The sequence below is a fragment of the Ambystoma mexicanum genome, chromosome 9 (genome assembly GCF_040938575.1).
Source record: "Ambystoma mexicanum isolate Mex_15411 chromosome 9, UKY_AmexF1_1, whole genome shotgun sequence".
Taxonomy (NCBI): Eukaryota; Metazoa; Chordata; class Amphibia; order Caudata; family Ambystomatidae; genus Ambystoma; species Ambystoma mexicanum.
In genome coordinates this window covers 1067531079-1067551674 of record NC_090931.1, presented here as the reverse complement: position 1 = coordinate 1067551674, position 20596 = coordinate 1067531079, and the positions used below count along the sequence as shown (strand labels likewise).

The 20596-nt window shown below is 47.0% G+C and overlaps 1 protein-coding gene across 16 annotated transcripts in view; it reads right to left on the bottom strand.

Moving 5' to 3' along the window:
- BAZ2B (bromodomain adjacent to zinc finger domain 2B) overlaps positions 1 to 20596 on the bottom strand; it is a 2602315-nt gene that overhangs the window by 90512 nt on the left and 2491207 nt on the right. For all 16 annotated transcript variants that reach the window (XM_069616356.1, XM_069616365.1, XM_069616369.1 and 13 more), the window contains one exon: positions 17618 to 17761. In XM_069616356.1, coding sequence (XP_069472457.1) covers positions 17618 to 17761 — 144 coding nt within the window. The remainder of the gene's footprint in view (positions 1 to 17617; positions 17762 to 20596) is intronic.

Genomic DNA, 20596 nt, shown 5'->3' with positions numbered 1-20596 from the left:
TTTGATTAACCCTGCTAAGAAAAATAAACAAGGAAGGCCATCTTCAGGGCAAATAATTATGACTAAAACCAAGGTGGGGTTTAAAATCTCCAAACAACAAAACCCTAACCATTCGATTCAAGTAGTGATCTTAGAAATAGAGCCCAGGAGAGATTCTTGTGCATCTATATTCATAATCCTGACACTCTATTGGAACCCGATCGAATGGAAAAACAAATCGTTTATCGAAGAAGTGATCACGCTTATAGACAATGGCAGAATTGACCATCCCAATGCATTGGTGATTCTGTGCAGCGACCTAAATATGCACTGTCTAGATCATACTGGAGGGTCTAAATCAAATGCAAACAAGAGACCCAGCAAACATCCTTCAAGAATGCATAAATAGTTGAAAGAGATGAAAGAGCGCGTCTTACATCTGTTAAATGGTCAAACAGTAGAAGATATTCCCGCAGCTCCAACATGGCGGAGAGACTCGCAAGCATAATTAAGCATCTACCCTGGATTACTTTTTCATATCCTGCAACGTACATCGGTTGATCAAATTGTTACAAGTCATCAGAACCGCAGATAGTGGCCATGACTTAGTCAAACTGAACTGATAGATTCGGGTGTAGCCCCAAAACCTTATCCTGCCCTTGTCTCGGGAGTGGGCATGGGTTTCCTGGAGGGTAACTATGTCGGGACGTTCCCGTCTTAGGAATCTTTCGAGTTTTTTCTTTTGATTGGGGAGTTTAAGCCGTTGACATTAAGGGATAGTAGTGTAAGATTGTTGTTGATAGCCATTGTCCCTTAGTTGTTTCTGTGGTAATTGTATTCCTTTGGGTCCCTGTCCCAAAAGCCCCTCCTATGCCCCTCTCCCTGAGCCTGCGTGTCCTCTCCTCCTGTTTCGCCCTCCCTCCCCTGGACCTCGCCCCTGTCCCTACCCCCTCCCTTTCACCCTCGTCAGGGTGGGTTCAACTAGCCCCTAGAACCCTTCCCTTGCCCCAGACCTAACCTCCGCAGGTTCTCGTGAACCCATTCCAAGAATCCCTCCGTTTTTTTGTTTTTTTTTGCCCTCCCTAGGCTTAGGTTGGTTGTGTGGGCCTGTATAGAGCCGTTTGCTCATTCCACTTTCTTCGTGGGGCGCTTTTCCTTTTCCTGTGGTGGGGGTTTTTAGGTGAGGTTGGTATCCCCCTCTTTTGGATCCATTGGCTCTCACTGTAGGCCATTCCCAGGGTCTGTGGTTGTTTTGTTGCCTGTCTGTTGCGTGGGTCAGCAATTGATGTGGTTCTACAATCCCCAAAAGGCTTGCTCCCTCCTCGTAAGACGTAATTCTATATTGCTTCCCCTGCCAGTCAAAGAGCAAGCCAAATGGGAATGTCCATCTATAACGGACATCTTTGCCTCTCAAAAATGACAAACCTGGGCCATCCTTTTCCTCTTGGCTAGAGTTGACTGCGCTAGGTCCTGAAAAGGGTGCATTTCTTCTTCATTATAAGTCATTTGCTTCGTTTTCCTTGCCTTGAGGAGTACCCTTTCTTTAATTGTATAATCCTGAAGAGCGGTCAGGACATCCCTCTGCCTAGTCCCCGGTTCCAGCCGACGGGTGCCCACCCTATGAATTCTGTAACACTATTTCTGGGGAGCCGTCTGCATCCAAGAGGTTTGAGGATATGGATTGAACAACTGCTTCAAGGTCTTTATCCTGGACGTCCTCTGGGACACATTTGAGGTAAATGTTGGACCTCCTGGACCTGTTTTCTAGATCCTCTGCCTGCAGCTCTAGATAGTGGGTGGCCGCCGCCAGCGTCTCCAGCAAGGTGTCGGCGTTCCTGGCGTCTTCCGTCAGTTCTTGGATAGCCCTTTCATTAATGTCCACCCTCTCTTCAATTTTATTTATGGCCCGCTTTATTTCTTGCAGCCCCTCCGCAAGGTCTTCTTGCAGGGCAACCATCTGTTTTTGTGCTGGTGAGGCTATTTTGTCCCCGAAATGATTGAAGTACTGCAGCGACTGAGTCACCAGCTCAACTTGTTCCTCATGTGGGCGGTTCTCTCCTAGATCTGGGTGAACCTCTGCCATTTGTGAGTCCTCAGGGGGTGTAGTGTCTCTGGCCCAGATCTTTGAGAGGGTGTAACTCTCACCTGGTATCCACAGGGACGCCACCCGATCTGGTTGGACTGCCTTTGACCCAGATCCTTCTTCCCAGGGTTCCCACTCTGCCAAGTATCTGATCTGGAATACAGGAGTTTGGATTAACCCACAGTCTCCTCCTCTCTGGGCCCACCTCCCCCGTGAACCCTCAGATTCCCCGTAGAGCCTTCCTCACCTTGGATTCGGATATGGTGCGCTCTCTGTCCTGCAATTCTGTGCAGGGGTGCGTTGTGGTTGGGGTGCTTCACCGCCAAGTTGCTTCACTTGCGCGGGCCCGCGAGTCCAGTACTGCTGCGACTCAGTTCTTCAGGTAAGTCTTTTGCTTTGTTCATTTGTCCTTAATTGTTATTGCCCCTGTAAATATCTTTTATCTCCCTAGGTGCGGGAGGAATGGCGGAGGCACCGAGCAGGCTGGAGCTGTGCCTAAGATGGTAGGTGACTGCGCAGAGCGCGGCGCTATGGGCGCTTTTATGATGTGCTAACTTGTTCTTCTTCACAGGTCGCCGTAATGTTCCCGGATGAAGGCTGGTGAAAGGATGCGGAGCGGTGAGAGGAAGACGTCCGGATTCACCATCAAGTAAGTCTGCGGCAGATTGATGGAAGGCCGCGATGAGAATAAGCCAACCGCAACTTCCACTCAGGTAAGCGTTTTTTCTGAATGATGGTTTAGATGCAAATGCGAACACCTACTAATGTCGTCTTTCGTTTCCTTTCCTTCCTTCACGTTGATTCCAGAGGGAGCGTCTGCCGTGATGCCGGAGGTGCAGGACACTGGAGTGAACAACAGACGCTGGATTCTCGCAGGTAAGGATGAATAATGCTGTTCTGCTTCTTCTTTCCACAGATGCAGGCCTGGAATGCAGAGATCAGACCTCGGTGAACGTCACGCTGCGAGTGCAGAGCAACGCAAAGCGTGTTCTGCAGCTCGGGCGTGGCTTTTATAGTCTGTAAGTATCCCAGGTGTCTTCCGGCCTGACCACACCCAAAGAGCTAGACCGCATGGTTCAGTTCTAGAACTGAACCATGTGGAGGCATCCATGTTATGCTATTGCCATTGGAGATTATGGCCTCTCTATCAATAACATGAGCCTGGCGCCAAAAGCGCCAGGCCTGACTCCAAGAGAGTCTTTGGGAGCATGATTGGGCCCTTGGGGCCCAGCAGGAATATTGCAATGTGGTCCTGAGGGCCCAAATGCCAGGACCAGGGGCTGTGGTCGTGACAGCACTCCCCCCAAGGCCCCTCTCAGGGTGGTTCTTCTGTCTGGTCCTGGCTTGGTGGGTAAGCACAATGAAAACGTCATATTAAATGTGGTGCATGGATGTGCTTGCTAGGTTCCCATGTTCTGTCCTGCGGGCCATATCCTTTCCAGTCGACTAGATAATACAGTTTTGCTCTGATGTATTTTGAGTCCAGAATGTCCTTGACTTCGAATTCCTGTTCTCCATTGACCATTACAGGTTCAGGTGGCGAGGTCACCCGTGTCCGAGGCTAAACTGGTTTTCAGAGGGATACATGAAACACAGGATAAATATGCATGTTGGATGGCAGGGCCAGTTTAACTGCAGCTGGATTTATGATGGATTGAACGGCAAAGGGTCCAAGATATCGTGGTCGGAATGTCCGGGTCCCTTTTAGAGGTACATGCTTTGATGCTAGCCACACTCTGTCTCCGATTTGGTAGTTGGCAGCCTTTTCACGACGTAGGTCTGCGTATGTCTTCTGGCAAAACTTGGCTTGGCCTAATTGCTCTAGGGCACTTGTGAAGGCTTGAGAGATTATGGAGTGTAAGGTTTTGATGGCCGGCATTTCCAGATTCGTAGGGACATCCAGTTCGGAGGTGTGTGGATGTCTGCCATACATAGTATAAAATGGAGTCTGTCCGGTACTGCTGTGTTGGGAATTGTTATAGGCGTATTCGGCAACCCACAATAAGTCTTTCCAATTCCCTTCCACTTGGTGGAGCATACAGCGCAGGTACTGTTCGAGCGTTTGGTTCGTTCTTTCCGTTTGACCATCCGTTTGGGGATGGTGGCTAGTGGAGAGCCTAACGTCGATTTGGGCCATTGAACAACATTTTCTCCAAAAATTGGATACAAATTGGGTACCCCGATCTGAAATCAGTACTGATGGGAACCCATGGAGTCGCACAATGTGTTCCAGGAATGTTTTTGCCAGGCTGGATGCATTTGGAAGGCCTTTAAACGGCAAGAAGTGGGCCATTTTAGAGAACAAGTCTACGACCACTAGGATGGTATTGTATCCTTGACTAGAAGGTAGGTCGGTAATAAGGTCAAGAGATAAGGTATGCCATGGAGCCCGCGGAATGTCCAATGGTCTAAGGTGCCCAGCTGGTTTCTTTTTTGATGACTTATTCTGTGCACAAATACCGCAAGAGAGGATGAACTGAATGATGTCCTTGCGCCACGTTGGCCACCAGTAGCTCCGTTTTACCTTGTTTTGGTGATTCCAGGGCGACCTTCCATGAGGGAATCATGATATGCCGAGATGACTTGTTCCTGAAGCTATTTCTTGGGCAGAAATAGACGGTTCCTGAAGTATGGTAGTTGGTCTTTGACACTGTGGTGTGCCCCCTGTGACTCCCACTCCCGCAGTGATTCGGGAGTCATTGCACGTCGAACTTCTAGTAACAATTCGTTTGAGTCATGGTGGTTGTAATGCTTAAGAGTTTGTTGCCAGGGATGATGGCCACAGGTTCAGGGGGTCGTGTATACCTGATCATCTATACCCATGCGGGAAAGGGCATCGGCTTTGCCATTCTTGACCCCGGCCGAAACATGATTACATAGTCATATTCCGCAAAGAAGAGGGCCCACCGTAATTGTCGTGAGGATTGAGATTTTGCACTCTTTAAGTATTGTAGATTTCGATGGTCTGTTATCACGGTGATTGTGTGCCTAGCCCCTAGTAGATAATGTCGCCAGGCCTTGAAGGCTGATTTAATGGCCAGAAGCTCTTTGTCTGTGATGGCATAATTGAGCTCAGGTGGTGAAAGAAGGCTACCGGGTGTAACTGGCTGGTGTGTGGGTCCCTTTGCGACAGAACTGCGCCCATAGCCATACTAGAGGCATCTGTCTCTACCACATACGGAAGATCTGGACGGGGGTGTCGCAGAATTGGAGCGGAAGTGAATCTTGCCTTGAGTGCCTGAAAAGCCTTTCAGCTTCTTCTGTCCACTGGAATTTCTTGTTGCACTTTCTCAATAACGGCGTAATTGGATGTACTATTTGGGAGAATCCAGGGTTGAATCGGCGGTAAAAGTTTGCAAAGCCCAACATGCTCTAGACTCCTTTGAACGAATTTGGAGCTGGCCAATTTAGAATGGCATCAACCATGTGCACGTCCATTCGAATTCCCTTTGGAGTGAGGATAAACCCAAGGAACTCTACCTCTGTTACGTGAAATGAACATTTTACGAGTTTGGCATAAAGGTGATGTTGGCGTAGCTTGGTAAGAACGGAACTAACATGTTTGACATGGTCCTGTTCGGAGGCCGAATATACTAGGATATCGTCTATATAGACGAGGACACAGACGTCAATCAGTTCTCTTAAGACATCGTTCATGAAATACGGAAATGCGGCGGGGGCATTGCAAAGGCCAAAGGGCATCATTTGGTATTCATGTAAACCATATTTGGTACGAAACGCAGTTTTCCACTCGTCCCCCTTTTTAATTCGAACAAGATGATATGCCCCTCTAAGGTCCAGTTTCATGTAGATTTGGGCTTCTTTGACTTTGTCTAATAATTCCGGGATAAGGGGTAAGCGGTAGCGATTTTTAATAGTGACTTGATTTAGTGCGCGATAGTCAATACAGGTCTTCAAATCACCTTCCTTCTTGGGTACGAAGAACAGGGGAGACGCTGCAGGTGACTTCGAGGGGCGGATGAAACCGTTGGCCAGATATTGTTTGAGGTAGGACTTCAGATGCTGATCCTCCGGTTCTGTAAGCGCATAGATTCGACCACAAGGGATTTGTGCATCGAGTATCAGCTTGATCTGGCAATCGTAGGGTCTGTGGGGAGGCAAGGTATTAGCCTGTTCCTTTTGAAACACATCTTGAAAGTCCCGATATTGGCTTGGTAGGGTACCAACCGCACCTAAGGTACTTGCCGCCCCTTCCTGGATAGCCATGCCTGTGCTTGTTGTTTTCCTTCTGTTGTAATAGCAGGTGCGTGTACAATCTTCGGGAAAGGTCAATTCCCTTGTGCGCCAGTTGATTTGTGGATTGTGTGCGACCAGCCATGGTATTTCCAAGATCCGCCGGAACTGGGGTGCGTTGATGAGATCAAAAGCGTTTGATTCCCGGTGACCGTCCTGACACAAGAGGATTAAATCAGTGGTACATTCAGATACTGGGCCGGAGGCAATTTCGAATACCTTCAACGGTGGTTACAGTCTCTGTGTTTGACTTAGGGCAGAGTGGAAGCCCCATCTTTGCTGCAAGATCCTGGTCCATGTCGTTTCTCACGGCTCCACTGTCAATGTATGCCTCAACTGAATGCATTCTTGATGGCTGTTGGTGGCTGATCAGGATCATAGGCAATGCAAATGGGAGGTCTGGAGTTCAGTTTCTTCGCTCGACAAATGGACCCCTACATTTGCCAGGCCTGGTAGTTTTCTGCTGACTCCACACTTGTTTTCGCCTTTTTCTTCGCTCCTACGGACCTGCTTGGTGGTTTTACTGGACATTCTTTGAGAAAATAACCTGCTTTTCCGCATTATAAGCATAACTTCTGTTCTCTCATCTTGTACCGTTCAGCTTTGGTTAAAGGGGGTCGGACCCCGCCTAGTTGCATCGGTTCCGTGGAGCTATCCGTTCCTCGCTGAACATGGTCCTTGGAGCGCATGAACATGGGACGTACATCTGGTCTGCTTCAATCTACTCTTCGATCTTGTAACCTATGATCAAGTTGCACTACCAGGTTGATAAACTCGGCACAGTCTTTGGGTGGATCCACTACCCGGGCAAGAACGTCTTTTAGCTCCCCCCTTAAGCCCTGATGGAATAACGTGGTCCTTTTGTCCTCTGGCCACTCTGCTTCGACCACTAACCTATTGAAGGTCGCTATATAAGTCAATAGGTCTTGGTTTCTCTGACAAAGGGACAAGAGTTCATTGTCTAAAGCTTGCCCATGCGAACGGCGGGCGAAGAGTTTTTCCATCTCCTGCTGGAAACTCCCAAAATCGCGTAGCAGGGGGTCATCCCGACTAACAAAAGGCAGACCAATCTGCAGCACTACCAGTCAGATAAGACAGTACAAAGGCCACTCGTGACTGGTCATTAGGAAATTCCCTAGGTCTGCAAAGGAAATGTAGGCGACACTGATTCATAAAAGTTGCGTACTTCCTAGGGTCCCCCGAGAAACCCTCCAGAGGGGCTAAAGGAACTGCTCCATGAAGGGTAATCTGTACCGGATTAACTGGTATAGATGGAATGGCCCCAGGCAATGGAGCTCGTCCGGCCTGTGACTGAAGGAGCTGTCTACTTAGATCATCCGTGCGTTCCTTGGCCATTATTAGTTCTCTCCGCAATGCATTGGTCTCTTGTCTGGCTGAATGCAATTCGGCGCGTAACTGCCCCAGCATCTGGGCTAAATGGTCAGTGTCCGAGGTTTCCATAATGGACGTCCGGGTGGATTATGATTATTGAGGCTTCGCGTACTGTAACGCTCACCTGGTATCCACAGGGACGCCACCCGATCTGGTTGGACTGCCTTTGACCCATATCGTTCTTCCCTGGGTTCCCACTCTGCCAAGGATCTGATCTGGAATACAGATTAGCCCCCAGTCTCCTCCTCTCTGGGTCCACCTCCCTCGTGAACCCTCAGATTCCCCGTAGAGCCTTCCTCACCTTGGATTCGGATATGGTTTGCTCTCCATCCTACAATTCTGTGCAGGGGTGCGTTGTGGTTGGGGCGCTTCACCGCCGAGTTGCTTCAATGGCGCGGGCCCGCAAGTCCAGTTCCGCTGCGACTCAGTTCTTCAGGTAAGTCTTTTGCTTTGTTTATTTGTCCTTAATTGTTATTGCCCCTGTTAATGGCTTTTATCTCCCTAGGTGCGGGAGGAATGGCGGAGGCGACGAGCAGGCTGGAGCTGTGCCAGAGATGGTAGGTGACTGCGCAGAGCGCGGCGCTATGTGCGCTTTTATGATGTGCTAACCTGTTCTTCTTCACAGGTCGCCGTGATGTTCCGGATGAAGGCTGGCGAAAGGATGCGGTGCGGTGAGAGGAAGACGTCCGGATTCATCGTTGAGTAAGTCTGCAGCAGATTGATGGAAGGCTGCGATGAGAGTAAGCCAACCGCAACTTCCACTCAGGTAAGCGTTTTTTCTGAATGATGGCTTAGATGCAAATGCGAACGCTTACTAATGTCGTCTTTCGTTTCCTTTCCTTCCTTCATGTTGATTCCAGAGCGAGCATCTGCCGTGATGCCAGAGGTGCAGGACACTGGAGTGAACAACAGACACTGGATTCTCGCGGGTAAGGATGAATAATGCTGTTCTGCTTCTTCTTTCCACAGATGCAGGCCCGGAATGCAGAGATCAGACCTCAGTGAATGTCACGCTGCGAGTGCAGAGCCACGCGAAGCGTGTTCTGCAGCTCGGGCGTGGCTTTTATAGTCTGTAAGTATCCCAGGTGTCTTCAGGCCTGACCACACCCAAAGAGCTAGACCGCATGGTTCAGTTCTAGAACTGAACCATGTGGAGGCATCCATATTGGCTATTGCCATTGGAGATTATGGCCTCTCTATCAATAACATGAGCCTGGCGCCAAAAGCGCCAGGTCTGCCTCCAAGGGAGTCTTTGGGAGCATGATTGGGCTCTTGGGGGCCTGCAGGAATATTGCGATGTGGTCCCGAGGACCCGAATGCCAGGACCAGGGGCTGTGGTCGTGACAGAGGTGTCCTTTCTGGGTTTTCTTAGGGCCTTTTGATGAGGTCTTAGGGTTCCTTCCCCCTGGATTTTGACATGTCCTGGGGTGAGTAAGTGGACCCCGTCTCTGGCCCCTTTCCTCCGGCCTGGCAGGTAAGTACCGGACAGGTTCCGGGGATCATGCGTATGGGGGTTGTTCCCCTTGGGTAGGTATTCTACCGGGCCTCTCTATTTGAGGAGATTGATCTTTTGTGACCTCTGTTTCTCCTGGTGGGGTATATCGTCTGTCCTGTTTGCCGTGGGGCTGTGGGAGTTTTCCTGCTTGTTACCAGGTGCAGGTGGCTGGCAACGAGGCCGGGCCTTAGAATTCCCACAAGCTGGTTTTACATTCCCCCTGTTTCCGTAGATCTTTTTCGGTAGTGTTGTTGTGTCTGGGTGGGGGGGTATGGCACCTGCCACCTTGTTGGGTGTGCTGTGATTTATGGGGTTCCCTGCTTTGATGGGGTGCTTGTGGAGGTATCCAGCCCTTCTCTTCCCCAGGCGACTGCCTATCAGGTTGTGCCTCCCTCTGGAGGCGCTCAGCCTGGTTTCTGGTAACCCTCTGGGGATTGTATGCTAACCCTAGTGGGCCCCCCAGTGGGTGCTGCATGATTCTCTGGTGCTCCTGCGCTGCCGTCAGCGAGGTTACTTCCGCTGGGGGGGGGGTGGTGAGGGGTGTCGCCGGCATGTTCTCCCCCCTCTGGGGCGCTTCACTTTAATTCTGCACCTCTGGAGGTGCTCAGATGGGGCCTCTCGTCGTTTGTGGGGGGGGGTCTGCTCCCAGTGTCCCACTGCTCCTCGGCCCACTCCTCTCACCTTCTCCCTCGTGGCTTCGGCTCAGATTCGTGATGGGCTATGCTCTCCTCTGCCTCCTCCACCGGAGTCTGGACTCCCGATCCCCGGCTTCCTGCAGCTCCTCACAGCGGCAGGGAGGGGCATCCCTCAAGTCGGAGGGACTCCACTGCTGTTTTTGTCAGTGTCCTGTGCCGAGTGCTCTCATGGTGTGGATGGAGAGGGGGAGATGTCTCCACTCGCGGTCAGCTCTGCTTCCCCTCCGTTGTCGGGTTGAGGCTGGGCTTCCTCCTGGCCCTGATTTCGGCGCTGCTGTGCCTCCCCTGGAATTCTCCACAAGGCGGGATCAGGCCGTCAAGGGCACCGGTCCTCTCAGTGTCAATGTGTCCCCAGGGTGTTGCTGCCTCTCTGCTCGTCTGATCCCCTCTCGCTTAAGATATAGGTGCAGCTTCACACAGGGGCTCTTATAGGGTCATCAGCGCTTGGGGAGGGCTTTATTTGCTGATATTTTTCAGTTGTTGACCCTGAAGTTCAGGGGATCCTTGCTCTCGGTGTCCTCACCACGTCGGCCATCTTGGAATCCCTGACTATATGCCATTTTTAAACGCATTTAAACTACATTGCCCTGCAATCCGAAACCTCACTTCAAACCACTTAATAAATACAGTGTGGAGATCGCCGGGAAAAAGAGACAACTGAACAAAGATGCGAGACATTTAAAGTCACAGCAAGGGTGTGAAGTAAAGGAATTGAATCATACAGCGTAAATAAACAAAAATACAGAAATTGTTACAGAATCATAAATGTACCATTATGCACAATGATTCAGAACAGATGCTAAGACTCATCGCATGTAACAATTCTAGATCGCTGTGGTTGGTGTTAAATGACCTAAAGGAAGATCAAGCAGCATTGCTAAGCTGTGCGGTTGAGGAAAAAACCTGGATCCTATTCTTCAGAGCACTCTCTGGCCAACAATCAAGTGTTTGGCAGATGTGTACCATTTGCTTGACGACAAATGGGATTTAACTGTGGACAGACAAGAAATCATCACGCTATTAAAAGAAATAAGTAATTCACGTGCCGCTGGACAAGATGGCCTATGTAACTTTATTCTTAGACAAGCTAAAGAATGGGCCTATTTCTGCATGGTGTTATTTAATGATATCTGCCAGAAATAAAATCCCAGAATCCTGGAACAAAGCAATTGTAATACCAAGTTTTAAAAAAGGTCTAAGATCAGACCCAAAGAATTACCGTCCTATTGCGCTACTCGACGTGCTGGGCAAAATATTAGCTTCAAACATCTTAGCACGACTCAAGGAGTGGGTTCTTTTAACTGGGCGCCACAATAAAAGACAAACAGTATTTGTGAAAGGCGTCAGCTGTAGCTTTAACTTATTTATCTTGAATCTCATGAAGTTGTGAGCAATAACAACTAGCTCAAAGATATACACCGCCCCAATCGATTTGGGCCAAGGGTTTGACAGTGTTGATATGGGTCTTTTGTGGAAAAAAAATGAGCGGTTGGAATTGCCCTAATTACATCTTAGAGCCAATCATAGTTCTAACACCTCAATCCAAATAAGATTGAACAATGAAGGGCTACTTAGTAAAAGTATACCTACCATTCGAGGCTTGAAACAAGGCTGTCCGCTCGCTGCAGAATTATTCAAACTATATATATCCAATCTGGAAGACTCCTTAAATGCAGCAACAACATTTCCCCCTAAAACAAATGGCCAAAACATAAGCTGGATGCTGTATGCAGATGATGTTGTGATCATAGACCAGACTCCCATCGGCGTGCAAAGATCACTAACTGCCCTCTATGAATACACCGAAAAGAATTACTTGAAAATAAATAGGGGATTCTGACTCTAGAAAGAACAAGAGGAAACCGAAAGAAGAAACCACTGATTTGGCAGATAGGAAACACACCAACTGAACAAGTATTCAATATGCGATATCTTGGAATAAACATAAATCTAACCATAGGTGATAAACCTCGCACTGAAGAACTAAGATCCCACTTGAGAAATTTAGCAGCGCAAGGAGCGGGGATACACAAAAAATATGGAACATTTTCACTGATTCCGACGATAACATTGTACAAATAAAAAGTAATTCCAATCTGTATGGCGCTGAAGCCCTTCTCTGTTTTCCCTGGAAAGAGTGGGCAATTTTAGAAGGTACGTTCTGGCGGAAAATTCTGTGCTTACCGAGATGTACGCCTTTTAGTTTGATAAGATAAAAACTAGGCCTATATGCAAAATATTCTGCTGTTGCATGGAAGACCTTGTCGTTCTATCAGAATTGTATCTCCGGTGACTCACCTATCCAATTCTATACATTCGCTGGTAATGTTTCTACACAAAATGATGAAGTACTTAAACAATGGCACAAACACTGCAAGTCCATATTGACTGGAGCTCACATAGAAATAGAAACATTTTTTTTAAAACGGATGCAGCCAAACGCAAGCTCTGCGACTGTGATTGGTTTGAGACGGAAACAGATGAATCTCGTTATAAACTGCATGCAGATCTAATTGGAGACACAAGAGCCGTAAACACACTGCCAAGATATCTAATCAAATCTCCTTGTCCCATCCACTCCACTGAGAACTCTTTCTGCGTTTAAGGCTTAACTTGCTTCCAACAAATCCAATCTTGCAAACAAGAGAGAAGATCTCTGATGGAACCGAATATTGCAGATTGTGTGGAGTATCATCAGAAACACTAAAACATCTAACTTTGGTCTGCCTTGAACTTAAACGGCTTCGAACAAACTATCTAGGAAATTTAATATCAACATCAAGAACGCACAGTGTTGACGATTGGTGGGAATATATATATCAAGGGCGAAACATCAAGGCAACAATTGCCCTGAAAAACCTACTTGGACGCTATATGCCCACAAGATGTTAGCAGCCCCCTGTTGACAGAGACACATTTAAAGAGCTGGACTATCCAAATCATCTAGTGGCTCGCTCTTTGCCAAGCCTTGGAGAAAGTTGACAGTAGCAGCAAGTTAGATAATAGTTGGAATTACTGCAATATGCATTGTAGCTTAAATTTACATTGAGCTATATTTCATCCTGATTTTATATGATCAAATTGATTGAAAGTTGATTTTATTCTGTTGTTCAGAACTTCTTTGAGAGATGTATTTTTGTAAAGGATGAATGTATTTAACCATACACAAACACACAAATTCAAATTCAAAAAGTAGGCCAGTCTTGTACTGCTTGTACTTTACAGGGTAGAGGCTGAATCCTCTCTCCATCTACTAGATGTCCAAATTAGACTACAGATCCTTGTCCAATCTGGCACTTGCTGGCCTTTATTGTCCAGTGGGCTTTTCCAAAGAGGCTACAACACTATTGCCAGGTGTTTCACATGTTCTTCCCAGGTGGCACTGAAAACTGCTATATCATCCAGATATGCATCTACCCCATTTAGGACTTGATTCACAAGCCTTTGAAAAGTGGCAGGTGCATTCTGCAATCCAATGGGCATTACCCTGAACTGGTAAAGGCCCTCGGGGGTTGAGAATGCGGTCTTCTCCTTGGCATGTTCTGCTAGGGCTATTTGCCAATACCCTGCAGTGAGGTCAAATGTGCTGAAGTACTTGAGGGCACCCAGGGTATCCATCAGTTCTAGGCAAGGGGTGAGCATCTGTCCTGGTGACAGCATTCAGAGCCCTGTAGTCCTCACAGAATCACAGTTCAGAGCTACCTGCCTTCGGTACCAGAACCACAGGACTCTACCATGGACTAATGGAGAGTTCAATCACCCAAAGATCCAACATTTTGTTGACCCCCGCATTGATGTAGGATATCACCTTGTATGACATCCTGTACCCCCTACTTTTGGTAGGTGCACTGTCCCCATGTCAATTTTGTATTTGTACCAAGGTGACAAACCAGGAGTCAGCGAGAACAAGGGGGAACTGCTTAAGCAAAGTTCTTACTTCCTCTTGTTGTGTAGGAGTCAGGTGAGAGGCCACTTTGACACCTTCACTGGAGCCATCTGAAGGGCTACCTTGGAACAAGTGAGGCAGGGGTTCAGATTCCAACTCTTCTCTGTCAGATGCCAAGGTAGGGCTGCTATTTCAACCCGAGGGATGAAAGCCTTCCGCCTATTTATGTGGAACACTTTGGGGGTTTGGCCCGGGCTCCTAAGGTCCACTAAATAGTTTACTTCAGCGAGCTGCTCCACAACTGTGTAAGGGCCTGCCACTTATCCTGTAGGGCTCCAGGCCTTACAGGGTTCATGAACAGGACTTCTTGGCCTGGAGTGAAGTGAATAAGTCAAGCCTTCTGGTCATATCAGTTTTTTTACTACAACCTGACCTGCTTTCAACTTATCACTTCCCTGAGCCATTAGAAGGACCATGCCCTTCCTTAACCCCAGCACATTGTCTACTACATTGGTAGTTATGGAAGGAGTACGGAGCTCCCACCCTTCCTTGACTATGGCTAGTGGTCCCCCTAACGTGGTGACCAAAAAGAAGCTCAAAAGGGCTAAAATCAACACCCTTTTGAGGTACCTCTCTGTAGGCAAAGAGTAAGCATGGCAACAGCAGATCCCACTTTCTCCTTTGAGGTTCTAACAGAGCCCTAAATCATGCATTTGAGAGTTCTTTTAAACCTCTCAACTAAGCCATTTGTTTGTGGATGATAAACTGATGAAAACCTATAAGTGACCCCACATTCTTTCCACATGGCTTGCATGTACTTAGGCATGAAGTTGCTGCCTCTGACTCTGACCTAGCCGGCAGAAGTTTAGAAGGCCACCCTAGGTTAGTGGAACAGGGGAACCTTCTGGACAAACCAGACCAATTTATGGTAGCTTGGAAGGCGGTCAAGACTAAGTCTCAGGAGGGATGAGAGTGATCGGAAGCCCACAATAGGCACGAACAGTAAAACTCCACGGAATACACTTAGACAAGTATATATCAAAAATACATTATAGACCTTTATAACTAAAAACAAAAACCACAGTAATAATAAAATAGTTACCACACACGCTTTTCACTATGTAACATATATACAAAATGTGTTTAGCCTAATGCGGATAATGGGGGGAACACAACCTGTAACAGAAGAGGTGAGTAAAACACAGTTATCACATTAGGCAGATTTTCAAGTCGATCCCTAATTTATGCGGTCCAGACCTACGAAGAATCTTGTGCTCAAAATACAGCAGTGTGCTAACAATGCACGGTCATGCGTAAGAGCGAAAGCGGGACCTCTTCAAGGAGCTGTAGCAATTCAGGAAGGGGGTTGAGGTGATGAAGAATGTAGCCCTAATCTTCGAGGAGGGTCTACCCTTGTAGGAAGAGCTGCTTTCAGAGTTCGGGAATAGTTAAGGAGCGCGGGCTAGCCCAGCTAAGGTGAGTATCTTTTCTGGGATTCTCATGCGTATGGATGTGCCAGGGGCCACCGGTAAGTGATGCAAGTACTCATCGATCCTCAATCCAGTCCGGGCCAAACTTTGTCAGTCTAGTCCAGGTTGCGTGTAGTTTTAACCCCTGCATTTACACATCACTCCGGCTCTCAGCATATACGGGACGATCGTTCGTGGTGGGGCAGTAGCTTTGTCTCTGCTCTCGAAGAAGAAAGGAAGACGGTTTCAATGCAGCATGTCTCAGGGCACAAGGCGGCTGGTCAGCGACAGTCACCACAGCTGGGCGACACAGGGACTGCAAATGCTCAGGGTGTGGCACAGGCTCATAAATCGCGACCCAGAGAGCTAGGACAACGATTTGGCAGGAGAGGGCCCAGGACCGCAAGCAAGCGATTCCCAACATCTCGAGGCTCACTTGCGACAGCGGCACTCCTATACGATAACCCGGGTTTGAGCTGCTCATTTCGCTTGATGGCCCAGGAACACTTCCGAAAGGGGCTCTTTGCGAGGGTAAGCAGGAGGTGCCCAGAGTAGTTGATCCCACTTCTCCAAAGGGTCGAAGCACCCTTGCAGGCCTTCTTGTTTCGTGACAAAAGCAGGGGTCCGACAGGACAACAGCGTGGTCAGGGTGCCAAACCTTCCAGCGAGTCTCTGGCGGTTCCATGGGTATGCTCTTTCGTTTCAGGATACTTGGCTCCTTCTGTAGTTCGGTGTGAACTTCAGTTGATCGACCTGGAATGGATGCAGAGCCCCTTCTCTTAGCCAAGATTCATTTTGTGCTCAAATCTGGGATAGCCAATGGAAGATCTGCTCTCTTGTATGCACGCCAGGCATGGGCCACTTGTGGCCCACGGTGGTTCCAGCCATTCAGGCCTACCAGACACACTGGCACACTGGTGTGGATTGGGACTAGACAGTCCCAACTCTCTTCCTAGGCACTAGCACATGTGACATGCAGGAGCCCGCGAAAGATGCAGTTCTCGCGGGAGGCTGCATGCCCAAATAAGGAATACACAGGTCTCTCGATCTGGGGGAAGGCAAAGGGACAAAATGGCCAAAGGACAGAACAAAAGACTTTGTGGCATGGCCATTTTCACCACTGGCCACAATCTTGGTCCAAACGCGGTAAACACAATATGGTCCATAAAAACGAAGTAAAAATACTTTAAAAGTAAACTGCTGCCACCAGTTCGTCCTAGACACACTTGTACAAACACCCAAAAATCCTTAAAGGGTGGCTAGGGTCATAAAATAAAAGCACTCCTATGTGCTGTACTTTGTGTGTACTTAAGGTACTTGGCACATAGGTAAAAGGTTACCAAGAAATGGCAACACAGTCGAAGACTAAGGGAAACATACACTTAAGGGAACTAACAATCGCTCTCTTCTAACTCCACCAGCTGTCATGTTCTTTTTCTTGACTGTAGGATTAATGCTTAGTTATCTGTGAGTCAGACTGCATCAACAACAAATACAAAATAACATTTCTCACTGGCATACTTTTCATATCTTTGCATTCATTTGAATAAACATGTTATCAGTGTAAGGATTTGATTGATTTATTCTCATGCCTTTATCAGGGGTATAAAGTTAGGAGATCATACATTTTACATTTCTAAAACTATTATATATGATATTTAGAATATAATAAAGTAGACAGAAGGAACTAAGAAAATATGCATTACAGAACTGCACAGGGAGTGGTGCAGCTGCATGCTGTAACTGTAATCCTTTTCACCTTAGTACACAAGAACCTACATACACAATGTACCCACAAATTATAGATCGCTCATTGATGCACATCAAAAATCTTTTAATCAAATTTGAATGGTTTTCAGCCAACTGCAATACGGGGTTAACATGTTACAGTATTCCAGTATAAAAAGGCTACTATACAGAAATGCTCCTTCAAATTATAATGAGGTAGGGTCAAATAACACAGATATTAGGTGTACTTGAAATCGCTGCATTTGCTTGTATGCTGACTTTCTCTACACACGTATATCTTACATATAAAGCTTTCCACGTATTAGTTTCCTTAGGTTTTCCGTTTCATCCAAAAGATTCGAACCAATATTCACGATCATGCCAAGAAGATAGTCTTGGTGAACGACTGTTGTGAAACCCTTGATACCTTTTATTGGACACAGAGGATTGAATACTGGGTTACAACTATAAAAAAAAAGTAATAAAATAAACGGTGCTGCATCCAAAATGATGCCACCTGATGTGGATTTGTACGGTGCGAAACCGTCATTTGTTACGTGATTTTCAGGAGGTGACCATTCAATGTAATTTTACTATCTACCAATCACATGCTACTGTGGCAGGTGTCATACTTACTGTCCACTGCTTAGTTTTTCCCGAATGGTAGAGAAGTCCATTGGCTTTTTAATAACCTTCTTATAACCAGGAACAAGTTTCAAGTTAACAGGCAGTAGGAAAGGCCATGCATCTTGATGAGTTTCCATTTCAGACAGGATCATACTACATAAAAGACGTTTACAATCTGTGTTAATTATATACATGCAGTTAAGGCACTGGAGTTTAACAATGCACGCACAGTAAGAAGAACATAAAGCATACATGTATAAACACACATATCCAAAAAAGAATCTGCAGTTATGGACGACCTTATCATTGCATCACATACAACAAAACTGAGTGATTTTGAGGGTTAAATTATGAAAGAAGTAGTGGACGCAGTAACAGTCGCATAGCATTTTCTGTAGACCTGAAGAACAATAGCGGTATATTGTGGAAATAGTGCCTAAAATAGAACTATTTAAATTATTTGTAATGATGAATGCACGTGAACGTATGGCGTCTATCATTTGTTCTCTGCGCATATAGCGATCCAAATTCTTATGTTAAATTGGCCCAAAAGTGCACAAAATACCACCTTCCATTAGGTATGCGCAATCCCCAAATAAATGTAGCTAGAATGTGAAGAAAACTAGACTCCGGGAAGTGGATTTCATTACTTACTTCCGCAGAAGCCATAGCTGCACCAGGGGGTGGGCATGGCTGGGTGGGATACAAGAAACAATATGTGAGGGGTGTAAGAAACCAAAAGGTGTCTCGCCTGCTAGTCCTCAGGGACTTGTCATCCAGGTGGCCAGGACACGGTCATCGCTTTTGGATCCAGTTCCTGCAGGTGGATCACCTGGGGGAGGGTTCTTCAGGGAGTGGGGGTGAGGCAGCCGATGGTGAGACGCGGTATTCCCCCCTTTTTTGTACATCCAACCCCTACTATTTTTTAGGATCCGATGTCCCGACTACCCCTCTCCCTTTCTGCACAAAGAGTAGGCTGAGGAAGAGGGCAACAGAGTAACAAGACTAACACGTATACATCGTACTGGACTTGTCCCGCTAATTGGGTCAGGCAAAGTCAGGCATTTAAGTTCAAGTGCATACACCCGATTCCAATTAGCTCTCCTCTCACGGATAAAAGGCGGTACCTAGAGACACAAGCTGAGCAAGGTGGAACACGAGTACAAGCAGGACTTCCGTGGCGAAGGTGAACCTACTGGAGCAGAGTGACGGACTAAGGGACGATAGGAGAAGGGCCGAAAACCCTAAGAGTTTCCTACAGGAGGTCGTTGCCTCCACAAGGCCGCAAAAGACACGTGGAGAAGGCCAGATCCCAATATTGAAAAGTGCATTGTGTTTCAAGGATGCCAGTGACCCTTCTGTGTGAACGACAGAGTTAGGGAGGCAAGGTCAAACCTGTGGTACTATCTTGGATTCGTGAATTTGAAATAAAAAAAGCGGAAAGAACCGCACACAGCCAGTGAGTTGGCAAGCAACCAGAGAGACCGGTGTGTGCTAAGAAAGATTGAAGTTTGCAACAATATATTGCAAGTGAAAACTGCACACATGTGAATGAGACGCGAGAAAAGGCAGACCTGTGAATGAACTTTAAGATAAAGACAGCTGTAGAATCAGCGATACGGAGTAATGGAGTGGTCCGGCGAAGAGGAGTAGCCCACTCGAAAGTCTGAGTGAAAGCTGCATTGTTTGAGGCGATAAAAGTGAATGAATTGTAAAAGCGAAAGAAGTTAACCCCGAGAGAAGGGGAGAGAAAAAGCTGAACATTGAATTCTCAGTCCTGCAGTAGTCTGCAAAGGAAGCCCGCAAATTCGAAATCCATCAACATCCAAAAAGCAGTCCGAGACTGACTGAGGGAGACCCGAAGTGTAAAAGGCTATGGGAAGGGAGCCCCAGCAAGTGTTCTTGAACTGTGAAAGGTCTGAGCCCGGCAAAGGAGGACCAACATTTGAACTGTGCAAGGTCTGAGTTCGGGAGAGGGAGACCAACACTGAACACTTGTTTTGTTATTTGAGGAAGACTGGAACAAGAGCCTTTTAACATGGAAGGCCAGGCGGTCCTCGATCCACGTTCCAAACTGTTTCAGTTCAGCTCGAGCCAGAGTGTGTTATTCTGCCTACAGAGACTTCCTTATTCTGTGCTCTCCAAACGTGGGGAGGAGAGCTGATTTAGCCACATTTATTCTTTGTCGAACACTGATTTTCTTTTTATATACATACTTTCTTTATACATTTTTCTGTACAAGAGATGGGGCAGGCATTAGGTTTTGTTAGCATAGGCCATTTTGATTTGATAGACACGACTAAGACTGTTTTCTTAATTATTTGATCCTCAACACAACTCCCATTCTAGTTATAGGGCAACATAGGAGTTTTTCCAAACCCCAAAAAGGTAATAAAGGTTTTAGAAATTGTATCTTTTGAGTCTGTATCATACTTGTGATACCATGCCTCCCCTACATATATGGTGTCAGGGGTTGGATCTGACTCAATTGATGAAAGTTGAGAACCCATGTTAAAAATTGTCATCGCACCGGAAGGGGAAAACAGAATTATTGAAGATCTTGATTCTGACTGAATATCTACCATTAAAGAGATCTTGTTCTCCCAACTTCGAATTCCATTTAGTCAACAGGATCTGTTTTTCAAAACCCAGGTGCTATTAGACACCCTACCAATAGCACATTATCAAATACAACAATGGGAACAAATAGTCTTAAAAAATAAGGCACTCCCATATATTCATTAGACCTAGCGCCTTGAACCAACTTTTTCCTGAACCTTTCTTTTTCGGTAAGAAACCCCCTTCGTCTAAATCCATCTCCGAAGGGTCAAATGACATCAAACCCCTTTCTGAGGAGGTTGAAACCCTTTTCTTCTCAGAGTCAGAACAGCCCACAGAAGGAGCCCATACCCCTCCTGAAAATATGGCCGATATTGAAACAGTCGTAGCTCAAATGGCCGCCCATCAGATCAGGCACAGGCTCGCTTT